This window comes from Corella eumyota, chromosome 3 (assembly GCF_963082875.1).
Source record: "Corella eumyota chromosome 3, kaCorEumy4.1, whole genome shotgun sequence".
Taxonomy (NCBI): Eukaryota; Metazoa; Chordata; class Ascidiacea; order Phlebobranchia; family Corellidae; genus Corella; species Corella eumyota.
This window is the reverse complement of record NC_137492.1, coordinates 2,945,804-2,965,193: the sequence shown is the minus strand read 5'-3', so window position 1 is coordinate 2,965,193 and position 19,390 is coordinate 2,945,804. Positions and strand designations below refer to the sequence as shown.

At 31.3% G+C, this 19,390-nt stretch overlaps 1 protein-coding gene across 1 annotated transcript; it reads left to right on the top strand.

Moving 5' to 3' along the window:
* Positions 1 to 307: 307 nt before the first annotated feature.
* LOC145745790 (CCR4-NOT transcription complex subunit 1-like) lies at positions 308 to 18,445 on the top strand. Its single transcript, XM_082563948.1, has 53 exons — positions 308 to 491; positions 671 to 778; positions 1,322 to 1,544; positions 1,722 to 1,801; positions 2,064 to 2,181; positions 2,441 to 2,624; positions 2,728 to 2,857; positions 2,984 to 3,082; positions 3,301 to 3,474; positions 3,534 to 3,661; positions 3,809 to 3,935; positions 4,020 to 4,133; positions 4,981 to 5,103; positions 5,527 to 5,707; positions 5,884 to 5,977; positions 6,061 to 6,262; positions 6,333 to 6,756; positions 7,026 to 7,181; positions 7,267 to 7,404; positions 7,685 to 7,809; positions 7,889 to 7,996; positions 8,060 to 8,135; positions 8,224 to 8,405; positions 8,489 to 8,695; positions 8,897 to 9,043; positions 9,114 to 9,293; positions 9,617 to 9,733; positions 9,876 to 10,064; positions 10,247 to 10,363; positions 10,564 to 10,631; positions 10,747 to 10,942; positions 11,258 to 11,452; positions 11,607 to 11,711; positions 11,819 to 11,971; positions 12,049 to 12,153; positions 12,239 to 12,358; positions 12,490 to 12,558; positions 12,691 to 12,858; positions 13,134 to 13,340; positions 13,823 to 13,989; positions 14,218 to 14,317; positions 14,536 to 14,670; positions 14,742 to 14,840; positions 15,059 to 15,211; positions 15,483 to 15,646; positions 15,730 to 15,847; positions 15,939 to 16,040; positions 16,147 to 16,320; positions 16,403 to 16,552; positions 16,972 to 17,152; positions 17,492 to 17,624; positions 17,719 to 17,853; positions 18,224 to 18,445. The coding sequence occupies exons 1-53, from the start codon at positions 390 to 392 to the stop codon at positions 18,336 to 18,338; spliced, it is 7,665 nt and encodes a 2,554-aa protein (XP_082420074.1). The 5' UTR covers positions 308 to 389; the 3' UTR covers positions 18,339 to 18,445.
* The last annotated feature ends 945 nt before the right edge of the window (positions 18,446 to 19,390 follow it).

Sequence of the window (19,390 nt, the reverse complement as noted above, 5' to 3'; positions counted from 1 at the left end):
TTTCGGTACCGTTACGTTACCACTCGTCTGTCTTTATGCACGAGCCAAAAAAAAATTAAAAAGATGTTGCAATTTTGTGATTTTTATGTATTTATGGACTCTACCTCCTTTCTTAGCACGTGCGCTACCTCTTTTTAAAAAAAAATTAGCTTTTAAATAAATAAATAGTTTTGTTAGATAGGCAGAAATATTTTATTCGCTTTCGTCTGTACTTCTTCAAATTTAAGAACGTGCAGACTGGCAGACGTATCACGTATGAACGCCATTTTTTATGATGATTTTTTACTCTGTTTTCATATAGGTTTTATATAGCAAAGTTCCTGCCATTTTGAATAGGTTACTTTTATTATAAAGAAATTTGAGTTTGGATATGTTGCCGTCTGGCAGCTATGAATTTTGACTCACTGTCGCTAGCGTTGTCCCAAATTAGCTATCTTGTTGCCAATCTAACAAAGAAAAATTTCAAACAAAGTTCAACTGAGATAACCACAGTAATTTACGTTAATTTTTTGTCGAACTACTTTAACTAAAATACTATTTTTATATGCATATTAAAATAAAACTTACTTAAAATTACTTTGATTGACTTTTGCCAAGGTATATAGTTGTTAAAAATATTTTAAAGTAATTTGTGTTACAAATTTTAATCTTGTTTTTTTTTTATTTTTAGTTAGTAGGCCGGCATCATACTGAGGCAGAGCGGCATTTGTTTCGTTGTCTCTTCTCCTGGATTGATTTTGGAGGTGATGGTAAAACCTCCGGAAAAGACTCTCAACAGGTTAATCAAAAATTTTTTTAATGATTTTTATATATATACATAAAATGTTAGTCACTTTGTAAAATATAATTGAGCTTGTGGGATCTGCTGTTCAATGACTCTATAGCCAGTTTTTAGACTTGTTACAACTTATACATAGAAGTACCATGGTGGAAATTAAACCTAGGATCTAATTTGTTGATTTTCATTTTCTTAATTACTAAAAAGTACAAAGCTTCTTTCAAAACTGGCAGTGTGGTGTAGTGGTCAGAAAACTCGGCTTTACTACAAGATGTCCTAGGTTTGATACCTACTGCTTTCATACTGTAGCACCCTTGAGTAAGGCACTATAAACGATACGAACTCCTCCTTAACCAGCAGCGTTATTATTGCAATTATAACCTATAACATCTTAAACTGCAATGGGCAACTTGTGACTTGGTCAGGGTAACATGAATTACTCTATGTTTAGGTTGTAAAGTCGACCTTCCTACATCTAGGATAAATAAATATATTTAAAAAAAATTTAAACAGCTTAAGTTTACCCTGTGTTGCATTTTACAGATTCAACTTCTGATCCAAGAGTTTGGGTTACTGGTGACAAGGGCAAGCTTTGCTACGACCGTTTGTTACTCAATCGAGAGCCCATTATCTCACCAGAAAACTTTATTGCCATCTGCTTCACTTATTCCTAATATCAGCAAAGTCTTGAAGTTCAATAAATCGCAGGAACTCGTTTTTGCGATCGCTTTACATAGCTCAATAAATCAAGAAACTAAAAAGCAAGGTTTGGGCTTAATAATTTTCAGTTTCTTTTATTAAAAAATAAATAAACAGTTTAAAATGTGTGTTCAAATATTTGTATTCAGTGGTTTTGTTTTAAATATATAAATCATTGTTTATTTTTAAAGTTTTTGTTTGCCCTTACTCTAACTTGAAACTTGTTTACTTAAATTTGCTTTAGCTGTTAGTTTCGTTACAAAGAAACTTCCTGAATTTCTACAGCTTTATATTGATTTAAACAACGGAAAGAAGGGTTTAGAAGTAAGTAGTGTATAGGCTATAAGCTGTTCTATATAAAAACTTATATTGTATTTAGTTAATGAGTTCTAAGTAATGTATAAGATTAGTTTATAAAAAAATAATGTATATATATATAGGCCTATTTTTTTGATAAAAAGTTTAAAAAAGTATGTTAATTATGTGAAAAAAATGCTTTTTTTGGGTTAGTATTGGTTAGAACACTAGTTTATATAAATAAGTTTTGGTTAAAAAGCATTAAATTTTATGAAATAAAAATTTCTAGGATATTGGACTACAGGACACTGCTGTAGAAGTTGTCCATCTTCTACTTTCTCATATCAGCAAATTAAATTTTCTTGATCCTCAATTACAACAATCCTTTCTTAACCTACTAAGAAAAGGTAAAGTCTAATTTTTTAATATTTTTTTTTTGGTTGAAGATTTATTATATATACCAGCCAATACCCTGCCCTTTATTCAGTGTTGTCATGGTCGCAACTTCTAACTAAAAGTTGCTACTTACCAGCGATAATTTACCAGTACACCACAAATGGCAGTTTTATTTTTTTTTGTAGAACTATAAATTGGACATCTATATAATATTGGAATTTTTTTTCTTCTGATATTAATATTAACATGTTATTTTTTTAAATTATTCAGATTTTCCATTTGATCGTTGCCCAGTTATTCTGCTTCCATTTTTATATTCCGATCAAGCCGAGTTAAACATGGAACGATTACTCAGCGATTCGTCGATGCTGACCTCAGCAAACAATGGACAAAAAAATCTTAACCTGTCGCTGGCTGATATTATAAGGGAATCAGGTTACAACTGCTGCTCAAGGTAAAATCAGTTACATTTTTTGTTTCAAATAAAAAAAGTTTATAATTTTTTTGTTTTACATGTGAATTAAATAAATTATTTATGTAAATTTGTTTTTTTTTAGTTTGGAAGAATGTAGAAATACGTTGATGACATACCAGATAAGATCTATGAGTGGAGGTCAAGCAGCAAGAGTGATTGCAATGATGTCATATACCCATGCAGATAACTTAGACAACATAGCTTCTCCACAAGTAATACCTGGGTTTTATTGCATTTTTATTTATTAAAAAATTATAAATTTAACTTTTTTGATATGGTTTGTTGTTAGTTTAGTACACTGAGATTTGGTCCAAAATTTAAAATTTTTTTTGGTTTAGTCGATATCTTCCGGGGGTTGGTCTGAAACAAAGGAAAAATCGGAAGAAAATTTAACAAAATGGAACGTTGATGTGTTTTTACAATGTGCTAAAGAATTGGTAAAATTTTATTTTTTTTTAATTTAATTAAAATTCTAGTTAGAACCTCATTACATAACAATATTATTTTCAAGTTTTGATCACTAGTTGTCAACTTATTATTAGTATTAATAAATAAAGTTTGACCCTTACCTTGTATTTTTTTGTTTTTCTCCTTTGCCTTTTTTTTAAATACATTAACAGTTGTAAAGCTTTATTATTGCAATTTTTTATTTTAGAACCCATCTCTTTCAGCACGTGAATTGTTAAAAGGTTTCGATTTTCCTTCATTTAAAGTAAATGATAAAGGTGGTTTCCACCTTATTGTTCATGCCATTCATTTGCTCAAAGCCCAGCAAGAAAACTTTCCAATTGATTTGCTGTTTAAACAGTGGGGTAACCAGATTGCTCAGGTATAAAAAAATGGTTTTTAAAAATTTCAAAAATTCTAAAAAAATCTGATTTTTTTTAGTTTTCGTTTATTCAACATGCTGTTGACTATCCAAATATTTTGTGCTTTGCTGACTTTCCTACAAGAATGGTGAATCTTGAAGCTTTAAAACAACCTATTGATGAGGAAAATAAAAAAATTATTACCTGGTATGTAGATTGTAAATTAACGCCCTTAAATTAAAATTTTTTATCAATTTATTTTTAATTTTGTATTTAAATATACATTACATTTTTAACAATTTATTTTTGATTAAACTATATATTTATTATAACAAAAATCTTGTTTTTTTCTAGGAAATCTCTTGATCTCATTGAAACTCTACTAGTGTTATCTGAGTATGGGAATTTTGAAGAAGTTAAACACTTATTCCAATGGCCATTTGAACATTGCCCTGATATGTTGGTGCTATCTCTTATACAGGTAAATAAACCTATAATAATAATTTTAAAAGTATTGTTTTTTTTATTGCAAAATTGAAAGCTATTATTAAGTGTTATTTTTTAGTCTGGGAATTCCTCAGTTCAACTGCGTCGAGAATTAATAATTTCACTCCTTCCAGTTTTTCTTGGCAGTCATCCCAACTCTGCTATGGTCCTCAACTATGTCTGGAATGCACAGGTTTTTTTTTAAAACAATTTTTATTACATTTATCAGGGAACGAAATAACGGGTCGCTATTCGCTAAAAGCGAATCGTTTTTTAAAATTAGCGAATCGTTTTTTACAAATATATTAGAAATAGCGAATCAACAAAAAAAGGTTCAGGCAGTGATAAAACTCTCGTGTATATTTTTACGATCTATTTTACACTGGTTTCACACTAATTGATTACATCATCATAATCCTGCGTAAATGTAGGTTACTATAGGGCATTTAATAACAAAAACTTTCCATGTTTTGGCAATGCGTAAATTTCGCTTCCGAGATCGTTCACTTGTTGCGCAATTTTTTAAATGCATAACACAGCCTTAAAAGTATTAAAAATGTCTCGTTTTTCGTGCAAAATATGCTTAACAATTGTTTAACAATAAGTTACTTTTTAAAAATGCCACGCAACGCGTCAAGTGTTACAAAAAAACGAAGATTATGACTTGAACCTAATAATTACTATAAAAATGCGACCTCATTTTTAGCGAATCGTTTTTTAAACGTTAATTCGTACCCTGTTTATGTGTTGGCCTCCAATTTTTTATGTTGTTATTGAATTACTGACATTTTGTCTAATGCCATTTTACTTAATGCAACATTTTTTATTAACTCCATTTTAGAAAAAAACTGTTTAATTTTCGATATCATTTCAATCGAATTAAAAAAAAAATTTGTTTTTAAGAGTTTACTTTTGAGCAATATATATATCTTTTTTTGCAATTATTGTTTTGTTCCTTTTTTTTCGGGAAAAAAGGAATTTTTAGTATAGGCTATCTTTTTTATTCTGTTACTTAATCCTTAAACTGATATGTGTTCCAGCATAGTCATCAAGTGGTATTAAGACAGCTAGTGATGCACAGTATGGCAGATTGGTATGCAAGAGGTGAACAATATGACCAACAACGCCTATCTAGAATATTGGACGTTGCTCAAGATCTAAAGGTGAATATTTTCTAACTTCATAATCAATATAATAATCAATTTTTTCTAACTTAATAATCCAGCAGCGTTGTGTAGTGGTAAGAACACTTGCTACACCACACATGAGGTCGTGGGTTCAATCCTCACTGATCTCATGCTGTAGCGCCCTTGAGTAGGGCGCATTAAACGGTATGAACTCCTGCTGAGCCAGCACTTAATCAGTAGAATAATTATCAGGCAATGATAAACTATAATATCCCAAACTACCACAGGCAACTCGAGACTGGGTCGGAGTAACTGATGGGACTCTATGTTTAAGTCGCGCATTCGACCTTCCCACATCGAGGATAAAGATATATACAAAAAAAATGATATAGAGTATTATTATTTTTAAAAATCTGACTATTCCAATATATTATTTTTGTTACTTTTTATTTTTTTTAGGCTTTGTCTATGCTTCTTAGTAGTTCACCTTATAATTTTGTGATTGATTTGGCTGTACTTGCTTCAAGAAGGGAATATCTAAAACTTGATAAATGGCTCTCAGATAAAATAAGAGAGCACCGTGAAGAATTTATACAAGCATGCTTGAATTTTCTTAAAAGAAGGTGTCATAATATACTGGGTAAATTGCTTACATTTTTGAATAAAAAACGCAATAATACAACATTTTTTTAAGTTATTAATCTGATTGGAAAACTTATAAAACATTTTTTTTAATTTGGTAATTATTCGAATACAGTTTTAGGAATAGGTTTTATTTAAAGAAATGAAATTTAATTTTTTTTATCGAATAAACAGGTGGGCCTTACTTAAAGGAAGATAGTATGTCTGCCATGCATTTGCCAACTGAAACCTTGGCCACTATTCTCAGCTGCCTACAATCATATATCGGGTAATTATTTAACTAATATTACCTTAAACAATTTTTATTAAAAAAAAAGTTTATTTATTTTGCTGAATATTGTTTTTTTTTAGGAATATGTCTCAAGAAAGTCAGGATATTTTGCTTACCATGGTGTCCAACTGCAGCGCGTTGTTGAACAAAAATCGTCAGCCGCCTCCTGGGGTTATGGGAAAGCCCCGGGCCCCACAACCAACCAGTCAGGCTCCAATTATACCCCCACCTCCTTCTTTGCCCTTGCCTCATTCACAAGTGGATACCATGCTTACAAAACCAGTAAGTTTTAAAAAAACATTTTTTTTTAAATATTTTTATTTAAAAAATTTTTTTTTAATTTAATATTTAGATGGACCCAGTGACAGGAATAAGTGGGTTTAATTCTGACAACCCCCCTAACCCCACTGGGTTTGGTCCAGGAAATGATTTCAACCTTATCGGCCCCAACAACGGTAGACCAGCTGGGGTTCTTAACAACCCAGTTCTAACCAGCCCTGGAGGTATGGAAGGCTTACCCACTAACCCAGAAGTTGGGGGCTTTCCCTCTGGGTTACCAAGTAACCTGTCATCAAACTTGGGCAGTGTGGGTCCGAGCGGTGGTCAGTTTATGCGGGGTGGAAACGGTTTTGGGTCGGATCTTAACACCAATTTGGGGTCCCAGTTTGGTGGGGCTTCGAACAGTTTGGGGTTATCAGTGGGGCAGAATACAGCAGCTTCTACAAGTGGATTTGGGACTTCTCAGTTTGGCTTTGGTGGATCAAATATTATGCCCAGTAATAAAATTTTACTTAAAAAAATATAAAGTTTTTATATCATAAATCAAGGTTCTTAGTATCATAAGGGGTTGGGATATTTATATTCAAAGTTAACTTTGCTAATTTTCTGATTTTTTAATGTTTTTGGCTTTGTAAAAAAAGTAGTTGAAGGGCACTCTAAAATGCCATCTGTAGAAATTAAACTTAAGACCTTCAGTTTACAAGAATAGCAAAGATCAGCACGATCTACAGTGTATATTCTGTAACTTTTCTGATAATTTTTTTAGGTTTTTTTGGGAGTGTAGGTGGTGGCATGTCATCAACATCTGATGCTTTTTCGACCAATAAATTTGATTCCTTCTCGGCCAATCAGAAAGAAGATATGTTTAGAAACAAGGTTGCTGATATTTTTTCCCAACCTAAATCTAATTTAGGCGGTGCAGGTAAAAAAAATCAAATTTTTCAAAAAATTTTTTGATTTTTTTTTTTGACTTTAACCAAAAATTAAATAAATTTTTTCTTTTAAAGGTGGTATGAGTCTTGGTGGTAGTTTGGGTGGTAATATAGATATATTCGGACAAAAGAAAACTGCAATCGGTGGATCTTTAGGTCCAGCTGCACAACAAGCCTTTCAACAAGCTGCTGCCAAGACCACCAAACAACCAAGTACGTTTACTACAGAATATATTTACGAGACTATATTTGTATATTGCCACCATAGCAATAACACACTATAGCTTTATTTGATTCCCACTGATTGCTCTGATACCAATTAAGACTGGGTCAGGGCACTTAAATTAATTCTTTTTTAGACATGTACAAAAATTGCTTTTTTTTTCCAAATCATAAAACTATTAAATTAATAATGCCAATTTTCTCTAAGTAGTATATACAAAATTTTATTTTTTATTAAAAAAATCCTAATATTGAACTTTTTTTTGAGTAGCAGATTTATCTCAAGCTTGGCCAGAAATGAATCAGCAATTCAGTAAAGAAATAGAAGACGAAGCAAACGGATATTTTCAGAGGATTTACAATCAACCCCCTCACCCAACCTTATCTGTTGACGATGTTAGTTAAAAAAAATAAAAATTCAAGTATTAAAAAATTAAAATTTAAAAAATTCATAAAAATTTTAATTTTTTTATAGATTCTGGATCTTCTGCAAAGATTTAAAGAGTCGAATAACAAGAAAGAGAAAGAAGTTTTTAATTGCATGATGAGAAATTTGTTTGAAGAATATCGATTTTTCCCACAAGTAAGTTTGGTTTTACAAAATTTGTTTAAAGTTATGTTACTTGAAACTTATAATTTTGTTTAGTATCCTGACAAGGAATTGCATATAACAGCTTGTCTATTTGGTGGAATTATAGAAAAAGATCTTGTCACATATCTAGGTAGGTATTAAAATATTAAACTAAAATCTGTATACCAAAAATATTTTTAATTCAATTTTTTTTCTAATTTTTAAAATTTTTGTTTCAGCTCTAGGTATAGCTCTTCGATATGTCCTTGAGGCCTTAAGAAAACCAACAAACAGCAAGATGTATTACTTTGGTATAGCTGCACTGGATAGATTTAAAAGTAAATTAAAGGACTACCCACAATATTGCATCCACATTTCAACCATCCCACATTTCAACAACTTCCCACCCCATCTTGTCGAGGTAAAAAAAAAAAATTTTTTTTTAATTTAATAAAATGCAAAAAAAATTTTTTTTAAAATTTAAAATATGACCTTAAATTAAAGTATGTTGATTGCGGGAAACGTTGCGAAGAACCGCTTAATAAAAAACACGGCACGGTCACCACTCCTGGTAGTATAGCTTTCGCGGCACAACAGCAACAGCAACAAACCAGATCACAACTTATCAGTCCAAGTGAAAATGTTCCTGTGAGCCCAGCACCTGCTGCTGCTAAGTTATCATTGCCTGGTGCCATTGGCAAAGAAATACAGGTGCCTTTTTTAGGATGTTTTGTGCACAAGTCTTAGTATTAGTTTTGTTGGTATGTTAAATAATTTTACATAGAAAAAATAGAAAATTTATTTTTTAGTTTTTTTTTTTTAATTTTATTAACATTTGTGTTTTTATCTGTTTCATTAAAAATTTAAATTAAAAAGCAATATTTTTGCAATAATATGAATTTTTTTTAACAGCAACCCTCGATTGCAAAAGCAACTAACATCGACACTCTTCTCGGAGCCCAAGTTCCGGAGGAGAAGATCCCGGAACCTCCGGAAGTCGTCCAGGACAAAATTGCTTTTATTTTCAACAATCTCTCAGTCTCCAACATGACACCAAAAGTAAAAAAATTTTAAAAAAAAATAAAAAAAAGAGTTTTGAATTTTTTGTTAAAAATTTGTTTATTTTTAGTCTGAGGAAATGAAATTGGCAATGAAGGAGGAATACACTCAATGGTTGTCCCAATATTTGGTTATGAAGCGAGTTTCAATCGAACCTAACTTCCATCTTCTGTATTCTAACTTCTTGGATTGCTTAAAAATGGCTTCGTTAAATAAATTGGTTCAAGAAGAAGTGTTCAGAAATATAACTGTAAGTCAATTATCATATTTTTGGTATAAACTTTTTTAAACTTCATTATAAAACTGACATATTATGTTGGTTAAAACACTTGGCTTCAGAACATGAGGTTTTGGGTTTAATTCTTACTGCTCTTATGCTGTGGGGGTCTTAAGTAATGTGTTATAATCACAATTTTTTTGTTTCAGACTGTTAGGTCAGCCAATGTTTTTCATATTTTATAGGTTAACATTTTTTCAAACATACAAATATAAAAAAGTTGTTAGTTGGTATACTTATATTTAGTTTACTTAACAAAAAACAGTTTTTAAAATTTTTTTTAAATTTTTTTTTAGGTACTTCTGCAATCTGATAAAACTGTTGCCAACTTTTCTGATCGATCACTGTTGAAAAATCTTGGCCATTTTCTTGGAATAATTTCTCTGTCAAAAAATCGACCGATCTTATATGACGTAAGTCACTGAATTTTTAAATTTTTTCGCTAAAATTAGTTTTAATATTTTTACATATATATATCAATTTAAAAAAAAATTATAAATTTTTACAAAAAAAGTTTTTTTTTTTATTAAAAATTTTACTAACTTTTTTTTACAGGATATTGATCTTAAGTCCCTACTGTATGAAGCTTACAGTAAAGGTGCCCAGGAGTTGTTATATGTTGTCCCATTTGTAGCCAAGGTATTAGAATCAGTTGGTAAAAGTAAAGTGTTCAAGTTACCCAACCCATGGACAGAGGCGTTAATGAGTGTATTAGCTGAACTACATATGGAACCTGATTTAAAGGTAATATAAAGTAATTTGTAAATTTTGAACTTCATTTCGGAGAGTTATTTTCAAAATATTTTTAAAAAGACTGTTTTTCGTATTTTTTTCACAAAATATTTTTAAGTTGATTGATCATTTTTCGATTTTTGATTTTTTTTTGCAAAATTTTTTTAAAATAATAATTTTTTTTTTTAATTTAGTTGAACTTGAAGTTTGAGGTTGAGGTATTATGTAAGAATTTGTTGATTGACATCAACGACATCAAACCTGCTCTTTATTTGAGGAATCCTGATATTAAAACCAAAATTACTTGCCAGGTAAGTAACAAAAAATAAAAATTGTTTTAAAAAAAATAAAAATATTGATGTTAAAAGAATACAAGTTACGAATGTTACAAAACAAAAATTAAATTTAAAAATCAAAATTTATCAATACATTTTAAATAAATATTTTAATTAATTTTTTTGGTTTTTAAATAAAATTTGGAGATCAGCTTAAAATCTGAATTATTTCTTAGTTATCAACATCTAAGAAGGAAGGAGGAAGTAAACCAAGTACACCATTGCTAGAGATTAGATTACCAAGGTTAATAACTTATTTATAATTAAATATATAAAGAAGTCTATTAAAATACAACTAACAATACCATAAAAATCAAAAAGTTTTTATTTTAAATTTAATTTTTTTTTTTAATTTTTAGAGTAACGGCACAACTAAACATGGTGCCCCCTCTAACCAGCGGGTTTCCCCCTCCCCAGCAACCCCCATCAGGACCTCCACCACCCCCACAACAACCCCAACCAGCAATGCCAGCCACCACCCCTAGGTTTTCGTTCCACGATATCAATATTTATTCTATTGCTACTCTGCAATCTCACATGACAGTTAAACTAGAGGTAAATTAGTTCTTTATTGTTTTAAAAAAAATATTTATAATAATCTGGCAGTGCATGAGGTCTAGGCTTCAATTCCTGCTGCCTCCATGCTGTAGCAGCTTTAAGTAAGGCCCTAAAAACTTTGCAAACTCTTGTGAAGCAAAAAATTTTGCAGGTTTAATATTTTGCAATTATATTTAAATATATATTAGACTGCCAAAGTCAACTCAAGACTAGGCCAAGGCAGCAAATGTTAACCTATGTTAAGGATAAGAAATCAACCTTCCAACCAATTACAATTATTTTATGTTATTAAATTGTACTTGTGCTTTTTAGTTGCCACTCTTGCAAGCACAACCTCAACTGCGTGGTTGTGTTCGTCCAGCTTTGGAAAAAGCAGTTCAGGATATTTTACAACCGGCGGTCGAACGAGCGATCAAAATTGCTCTGACTACTTGTGAGCAAATTGTGAGGAAGGATTTTGCTCTCGATCCTGAGGAAAATAGAATGAGAACAGCAGCACATCATATGGTGAGTGGTTTTTTGGGTAAAATTTTTTTGATTAATAATTTTTTTATTTTGCTTTTGTAAGAATTTGGGTGAAAAATCTGAAAAATTTTTTTTTTAATTTTTTTTTGATTTTGTAAATTTTGTTGTAAAAAAAAATTTTGCTCAATTTTTTAAGGTTCGAAACCTCACTGCTGGAATGGCTTTAATAACTTGCCGAGAACAACTACTACAAGGGATAAGCAACCATCTAAAACAAAATTTTGTTCAAGCGTTGAATAGGGTAAGCATATGATCACAATCAAAAAATAAAAATATTTTTTCACAAAATGCTTTTGGTGGGATTTGAACCAGTGACCTTTTGAATCAACTTTTTTATTTTTTTTACAGCAACATCCTCAGTCCCTCACTCCCCAGCAAAAAGAAATGGTGGACAGAGCTACATCAGTTATAGCTGCTGATAACGTTGAACTGGCTTGTTGCTTTATTCAAAAAACTGCTGTGGAAAAAGCAATTATGGAGATGGACAAAAGAATGGCAGCCGTAAATTTAATTTCTAAAAAATAAATTTAATAAAAAAAATTTGAGTTTAAATATAAAATATTTTTTTATTTTCTAAGGATTATGAATTGAGAAAACATGCCAGACAAGATGGCCGACGTTATTGTGATCCATCAGTTCTCACTTACCAAGCAGAGAGAATGCCAGAACAAATTAGACTCAAGGTAAAGGAACTGTTAATAAAAAGCTCTTTTTTTAATCTAGATATTTTTTTTTTATTTTTTTTATCGGAGTTATTTTTGCCACTAGGTGGGAGGAGTGACCTCTCAACAGACGGCAGTGTACGAGGAGTTTGCTCGATGTGTTCCAGGATTTCTTCCGAGCAACGATTCGTCCCAACCCTCCGGATTCCTTGCTAAACCTATGCCAGTAAATAACTTTTTAATATTTTTTATGGAAAATAAATTTTAAAATTTAGATTTAATTTTAGGGGCCTTGGTTTATTAATAAGTTGTTAGCAATTTAGTTTTGTTTTTTAAAACTGATCATAATTGTTTTAGGCCTGGCCGGTTGATGATATTAATCAAGTATTCGATCGTTGCACTGCTGAGTTAGAGCAACATGTACAAGTAGGATCAAAATTTATTTTATTTTTAAATTAAAATTTATTTAAAATGGTTTACTTTCAGTTTAATGTATAACAAAAATCACTATTTTTAGTTTTTTCTTTTAACTCTTTTTTTTTGATATTTTCCAACTAGGTGATTGGAATGAGTCAAAATAGTGGTTCGTTCTCTCAACTTCAGAGTTTACATGAAGCTCTTCTGCTAGCTCGAAACACTCGCGAAGCTGTAAACGCACTTGCTCTCCTGCAGAAAGCAGTGGAAGGACTACTTGATGCTGGGACCATTACAACTACTGACCAAGATGTAAAATTAATCAAATAATTATTATATTATCAAAATAGTAAGAATTTTTGTCTGGTAACTGTAGTTTTAATGGGCTAAAAAGTAATTACAGTCTTAACCTATTACAAACAAGTGCTAGCAGTGGGAATTGAATCTAGAATTATTAACCAATTTTTAAGACATTCCTAAAGGTGATAGATAAGAAAAAAATGTCTTTAAAATTATACCAACAGTATAATTTTTTTTACAATTATTTTTAATCTGGTCCTATATTATATAATTTTCATTACCTACAGGCTCTTGCACGTTATCGCGATTGCCACATTCTTGTATTGAAAGCCCTGCAAGACCAACATGCTTATGGTCCTCAGTGGACAAACAAACAAGTCACACAATGTCTTGTCAACCATAGAGATGAATACAAGTATAATGTACAAGCTGTTGAACTCTTGATCAAATCTCAACTTGTTAATTTGCAGCAATATGACCAACATCTTGCTCAGGTCTGTAGATAAACATAATTGTAATTATATTTTAACATTTTTTATCATGTAATTTTATCTCTTATTTTATTAAAAGCTACTTTTCATAAAAATAAATAACCAGCAGCATAGTGTGATGGTCAGAACACTTGGCTTCACTCTGTGAAGTCCTGGGTTTAATCCCCACTGTTTTTATGCTGTAGCGCCTTTGAGTAAGCCGCTATAAATAGTATAAACTCCTGTTGAGCCAACATTGAATTGGCAGCTTAATTTTCAAGCAATTATAATCTATAATATCCCAAACTGCCGAAGGCAACTTAAGACTGGGTGAGGGTAACCAATGTTACTCTAGGTTTAGGTCGCGAAGTTGACCTTTCCACATCGAGAAAAATATTTATTAATAAAATGAATGCACATTTTAGAGACTGTTATAGTATTAAGAAAAGATTTGGTCACATAAAATAAATAAAATTGGTCTTTTAAACCTTATTTTATTTAACCAGGCGATGGAGAATGGTTTGAACTACATGGCAGTGGTGTTTGCCATGCAACTGGTTCGCTTGTTTTTGGTTGAAGAAAAACAGGGATCAGCGGTGAGTGAATCTGATCTTTACAACACTGTAGAAGTCCTCAATAAAATTAACATCTCCAGAGGAACTGCACCTGAAGGGTAAGCTGTTAAAAGTTTTTAGTAAGTTTATCGTTAGCAGATCAAGATTTTTTTTTAGATTTCAGTTTTGCTTATTTATTTTTTTTTGCTTTTTTTCTGACCTTTATTTAATTTTTTATTTTATGCTGTTTTTTGAATTTTTTTTATTTTACTTTCTATTAAAAATATGAGAATATAAATGGTATTTTTGAGGGCTTTTTTGAACTTATTTTAATGTAATTATACCAGGTTATCCCAACTGATAGAAATGGTGAGATCGAATTATGATTCTATGTTAGAGAAGGTGCCAGGAGGTCCCACTCATATGATGCACTCTGGTATTTCACAGGTAATAAAATACTCATAACTACTCAACAAAAATAGGATTATTATCGCTTCAATGGCATGGCATGGAATGTTTAAGTAAAACATAACTAATACCTTTTGTTGCCCTTAAAAAGATTTGGGCAATTTTGCAAAATTTCTTATTTTTAGAGGTAGCTTAACAAGTATAATTAAATGAATATTTTAAAATATGCCAACTTAAATTTTTTTGTTGTTATATAGGCACGAGAATATAATGATGATCCAGCTGGGCTACACGAGAAGACTGAATATCTGTTACGAGAGTGGGTTAATATTTATCATAGCCCCACTTCTGGAAGGGACTCCACCCGGGGGTTCTCTGCGTTTGTTCAACAGGTTAGAAAAATTGTGATTTAAAAAGAAAATTTTAAAGAAAAAAATTTGTTTTCATCTTTTATTTTTTTTAGATGCACCAGCAAGGTATTCTTAGAACTGATGATTTGATAACCAGGTTCTTTAGGCTTTGTACTGAAATGTGTGTGGACCTTACTTACAGGCTTCTACAGGTTAATTTACCAAAATTTTAAAATGATTTTTTCATAAATATAAATTTTAATTCTTTCCAAAATAAACTCTATTTTTAAATTAATTTTTTAAATACATTTTCGGCCTTTTTTTTAAGTTTTTCAATTTATTTAAACTAATCATGATATTTACTTTTTATATAAGTTTAATGCATATCTTATACAAAACACACTAATTTGTAACTTAAAATACTGTATAGGAGTCCACTGTAACACCTTCCCATCTTAACCCAACACTAGTTCGTGCCAAGTGTTTTCATACACTTGATGCCTTTGTAAGACTTATAACTTTGTTGGTGAAACATTCAGGAGATGCTGTTAATTCTGTCACTAAAATCAACTTGTTGAACAAGGTAAGTAGTGTTCAAATGTGGTGTAAATTAATTTTTTCCAAGTATAATATTTTTTGTACATGTCAAATATGGTGGTATAATTTTTAGTATTTATTTATATATATTTGATGTTAAATTAAGTGCCTTATAATATATTCTTATTTTTTCCTTGGTCCTAGGGCTTTAGGTTTGATTCCCACTATCAGCATTTATAATTTTTGACATGGCATAACACATTTTTAAAATCAAAATAAAATATAAAAATTTTAAAAAATAATTTCTTTTTACCTAGGTACTAGGTATAGTAGTGGGAGTTTTACTTCAGGATCATGAAAGTCGACATACAGAATATCATCAGATGCCGTACCATCGCATATTTATAATGCTCTTCTATGAACTTAACGCACCTGAGCATGTGCTTGAATCCATCAACTTTCAGACTTTGACAGCCTTCACGTAAGTATTTTTACTCAAATTTTGGGTCAAAATAAAAAAAATTTGTCTCCTTTTTAACATTTTTTTTTATTTTAATTTTTTAGCAACACTTACCATATTCTGCGGCCAAGCAAAGCCCCAGGTTTTGCATTTGCCTGGTTAGAAGTCATTTCTTACAGAGCTTTTATATCAAGAATGTTATTACATACTCCCCAACAGAAGGTAAATACATACTTCTAAATAAATTTAATTTAAAACTCTTTTAAAATATTAAAAATATATTTTTAACCCGATTTTTTTGTTTTTGTTGTAGGGTTGGCCAATGTATGCTCAATTGCTGATTGATTTGTTTAAATTTTTGGCTCCATTTTTAAGAAATGTTGAGCTCACAAAATCAATCCAAATTCTATACAGAGTAAGTTTAAAAATACTTTTACAAAATTTTTTTTTAACTTTTGAATTTTTTTTTCGGTTTTGATTTTTTTTTTTTTAAATATTATGAATTTACTAAAACATTTTAGGGAGCTCTTCGTCTTCTTCTCGTGCTCCTCCATGACTTCCCAGAGTTCTTGTGTGATTATCATTATGGATTCTGTGATGTGATCCCTGCCAACTGCATTCAGCTCCGGAATCTGATCCTAAGTGCATTCCCACGAAATATGAGGCTTCCGGACCCTTTTACTCCAAATCTGAAAGTAAGATCAAATTTAAAAAAAAAATTTTTGTCTGATTTTTTTCATAAGCCTCATTTGTAATGGTTTATTATATATTATTCAGGTTGATATGCTTCAAGAGATCAATGTTGCTCCTAGGATTTTAACCAACTTTGTAGCAGTTATGCCAGCTGCCTTCCAGAAGGATCTGGATAGTTATTTGAAGACAAGAGCTCCTGTTACATTCTTATCTGATTTAAGATCTAACTTACAGGCATGTAACTCTTTTTTATTTATCGATTATTTAATGTGCTATAGTGGTTAGAACACTTTGCTTCTATATGTGTGTTCTGAGGTTTAATCTTAATTGCTTTTAAGTCATTGCCTTTAGGTAGGGTTTATAAACAGTACAAAATCCTGCCAAGTTTAAAAACAACCGATTGTTTTTAATATTTATTTATTCTCAATTACCCTTGACCCAATCTCGAGTTGCATATGGCAGTTTGGGAAATTATAGATTAAAATTGCCTGATAATCGAACCTGGGACCCCATGCATTGAAGCCAGGTGATCTGACCACTACACCATGCTGCCAGTTCGGGTTACTTATGTTACCTAATGTTTAGGCAGTGAAGTTTCTACAACTAAAGATGTTTAAAGAAAAATATTAATTTAAATATTTTTATACCTATAGTTAAGTGGAGATCCAGGAATGAAATACAACGTTCCACTAATCAATTCCCTGGTCATGCATGTTGGTACACAAGCTATAGCATTTATACATAGCAAGGGTGGAAGTCCATCTATGGCTACCATTACCCACTCTTCACATATGGACATCTTCCAAAACTTGGCAGTGGATTTAGACACTGAAGGTAGGGTTTTTTGAAAGGATTATTTAATGTTGGGTTTAATATTATTTATTTATCCTCAATGTGGAAAGTTCAACTTTACAACCTATACATAGAGTAACATATGTTACCCGTACCCAGTCTCGAGTTGTCTTTGGCAGTTATAATTGCCTGATAATAAGGCTGCTGGTTAAGTGTTGGCTCAGTAGGAGTTCATACCGTTTATATCGCCTCAAAAGCGCTACAGCATGAGGGCAGTAGGGATCAAATCCAGGTCCCAGGGACTCATGTAGTGAAGCCCAGTGTTTTGACCTGTACACCATGCTATTTACTGTTAGTTTATATTCGTTTTTATATTTTTAGGGCGATATCTGTTCTTGAATGCGATCGCGAACCAGTTACGATACCCGAACAGTCATACTCATTATTTCAGCTGTACTTTGTTGTACTTGTTTGCTGAAGCTAACCAGGAATCTATTCAGGAGCAAATCACAAGGTTTGGAAACAAACTATCCAAAAATTTTTTTCGAATAAAACAAAAATATTTTGGTATTTTTTGAAAAAAATGTTTGACACAAATTTTTTTTCAGAGTGTTGCTGGAGAGGTTGATAGTTAACCGCCCTCACCCTTGGGGCTTGCTCATCACCTTTATTGAGCTTATCAAGAACCCCAACTTCAAGTTTTGGGAACATGAATTTGTTCACTGTGCTCCTGAAATATCAAAGTAAGAAAAATATTATTTTTATGTTTATTTATTCTTAGTGCTAGAAGGTCAACTTCACCGCCCTATAATAAGGTATCATATGTTACCCTGACCAAGTCTTCCGTTGTTATTGCAAGTCTTGAGCATAGTAAACTTATTATTGGCCTACTAATTACTGGGCTCAATGGAAGTAAGAACTTATGATAGCAGCATACTTTAAATTAATTCAATATGTAAACAGTTAAAATTGAGCCTCATATATAACCTGCATATTAGACATAGTTTTTGCTGGTAAAAATATTTGTATATCCTATCAGTAGTTATTGACTTTGGTATTAGTTCACACACCTATCCCCCTTTATACGAATAACCAATCTATTTGCTTATTAAGGCTATTTGAATCCGTTGCACGCAGTTGCATGGGTAAACAATTCACCCAGCAAGGTCAAGCTGAGCCTACCACATCCGGGACTACAACCCCTGCCACCGCTGTCCAATCATCTTAAAGAGCTCGGTCACGTGACCTTAGGAGAACGTCGCCTGACGTTTGTAAACTGATTTTTGGTGTGTTAGAATAACCGCTTGTTGCTGTCGTATGTAAATAAAAGCAAGATAAAAAAAATTGTCATGTTTTTGTGACGTCATGTAGAGTGCTGTGACGTTGGTTTACGAGCGTACAAATTCGCGGTTTAGTCAAGGACCTAAGCGGTGTAAATACTCGCCGGATATTGCTAATTACTACCTTTTTATTGCGCACTCATAAACGTCGACGTAACAACCTTTAATCTGCTGATTATATCATGTTTTGATCCCCTATTAATTTAAATGACCTAACCTTAAATATATCTTAGGTATTTTAGTTGTATCACACTCTTGTTATTTACTTGAAAAACACATTATTTAAAAGGTATTTAGTAGTTTAACATGGACCAAAAATACATCACATTTATGATTTATTATGGCTTGATTGGACCGTTTAATAAAACGTTAATTTAATTGGGTTATAATTTGTTTAATTATCATAGCCGGTCATATAATACTAGGCAATCAATAACGCTAAATTTAATCTTTTTGTCAATTATGAGGTAGTGGCTAGATTCAAAATTTGATAAAAAGAAAGCGAGTTACTTATGTCGATTTATTAAGTTCGTTCGGGTTCGTTTATGTGCTAAGTAATATTGCAGCTGTAAGCGGAAACAAATTTTTTGCAACGTAAATAATTCAGTTTTGCAAAGAGTGTAGTAAACTTTTATTGGCAAACAATGATCATTAGCGTAGAGTCTAGCCTCGAGAAATTACTATTAGGATTAAGAAAAAAAAAGAGGTTTAATAAAATGGATTGCATTATATTTACTAATCCTTTAATACCTGCTTAAGATATTAAAAATTATAACCTAAATAAGTGGAGATCAGTTCTTTAGAAAGTAATGCCGTTTTAAGGTAATATTAAATATTAAAATTAAGTAGGGTGACTATAGACTTATGTCCATGCTGAAATCACGAAGAAATTTGGTCACGCGGATTGCTGTAAGTCACCATTTTGTGTTTGTTTAAAGCA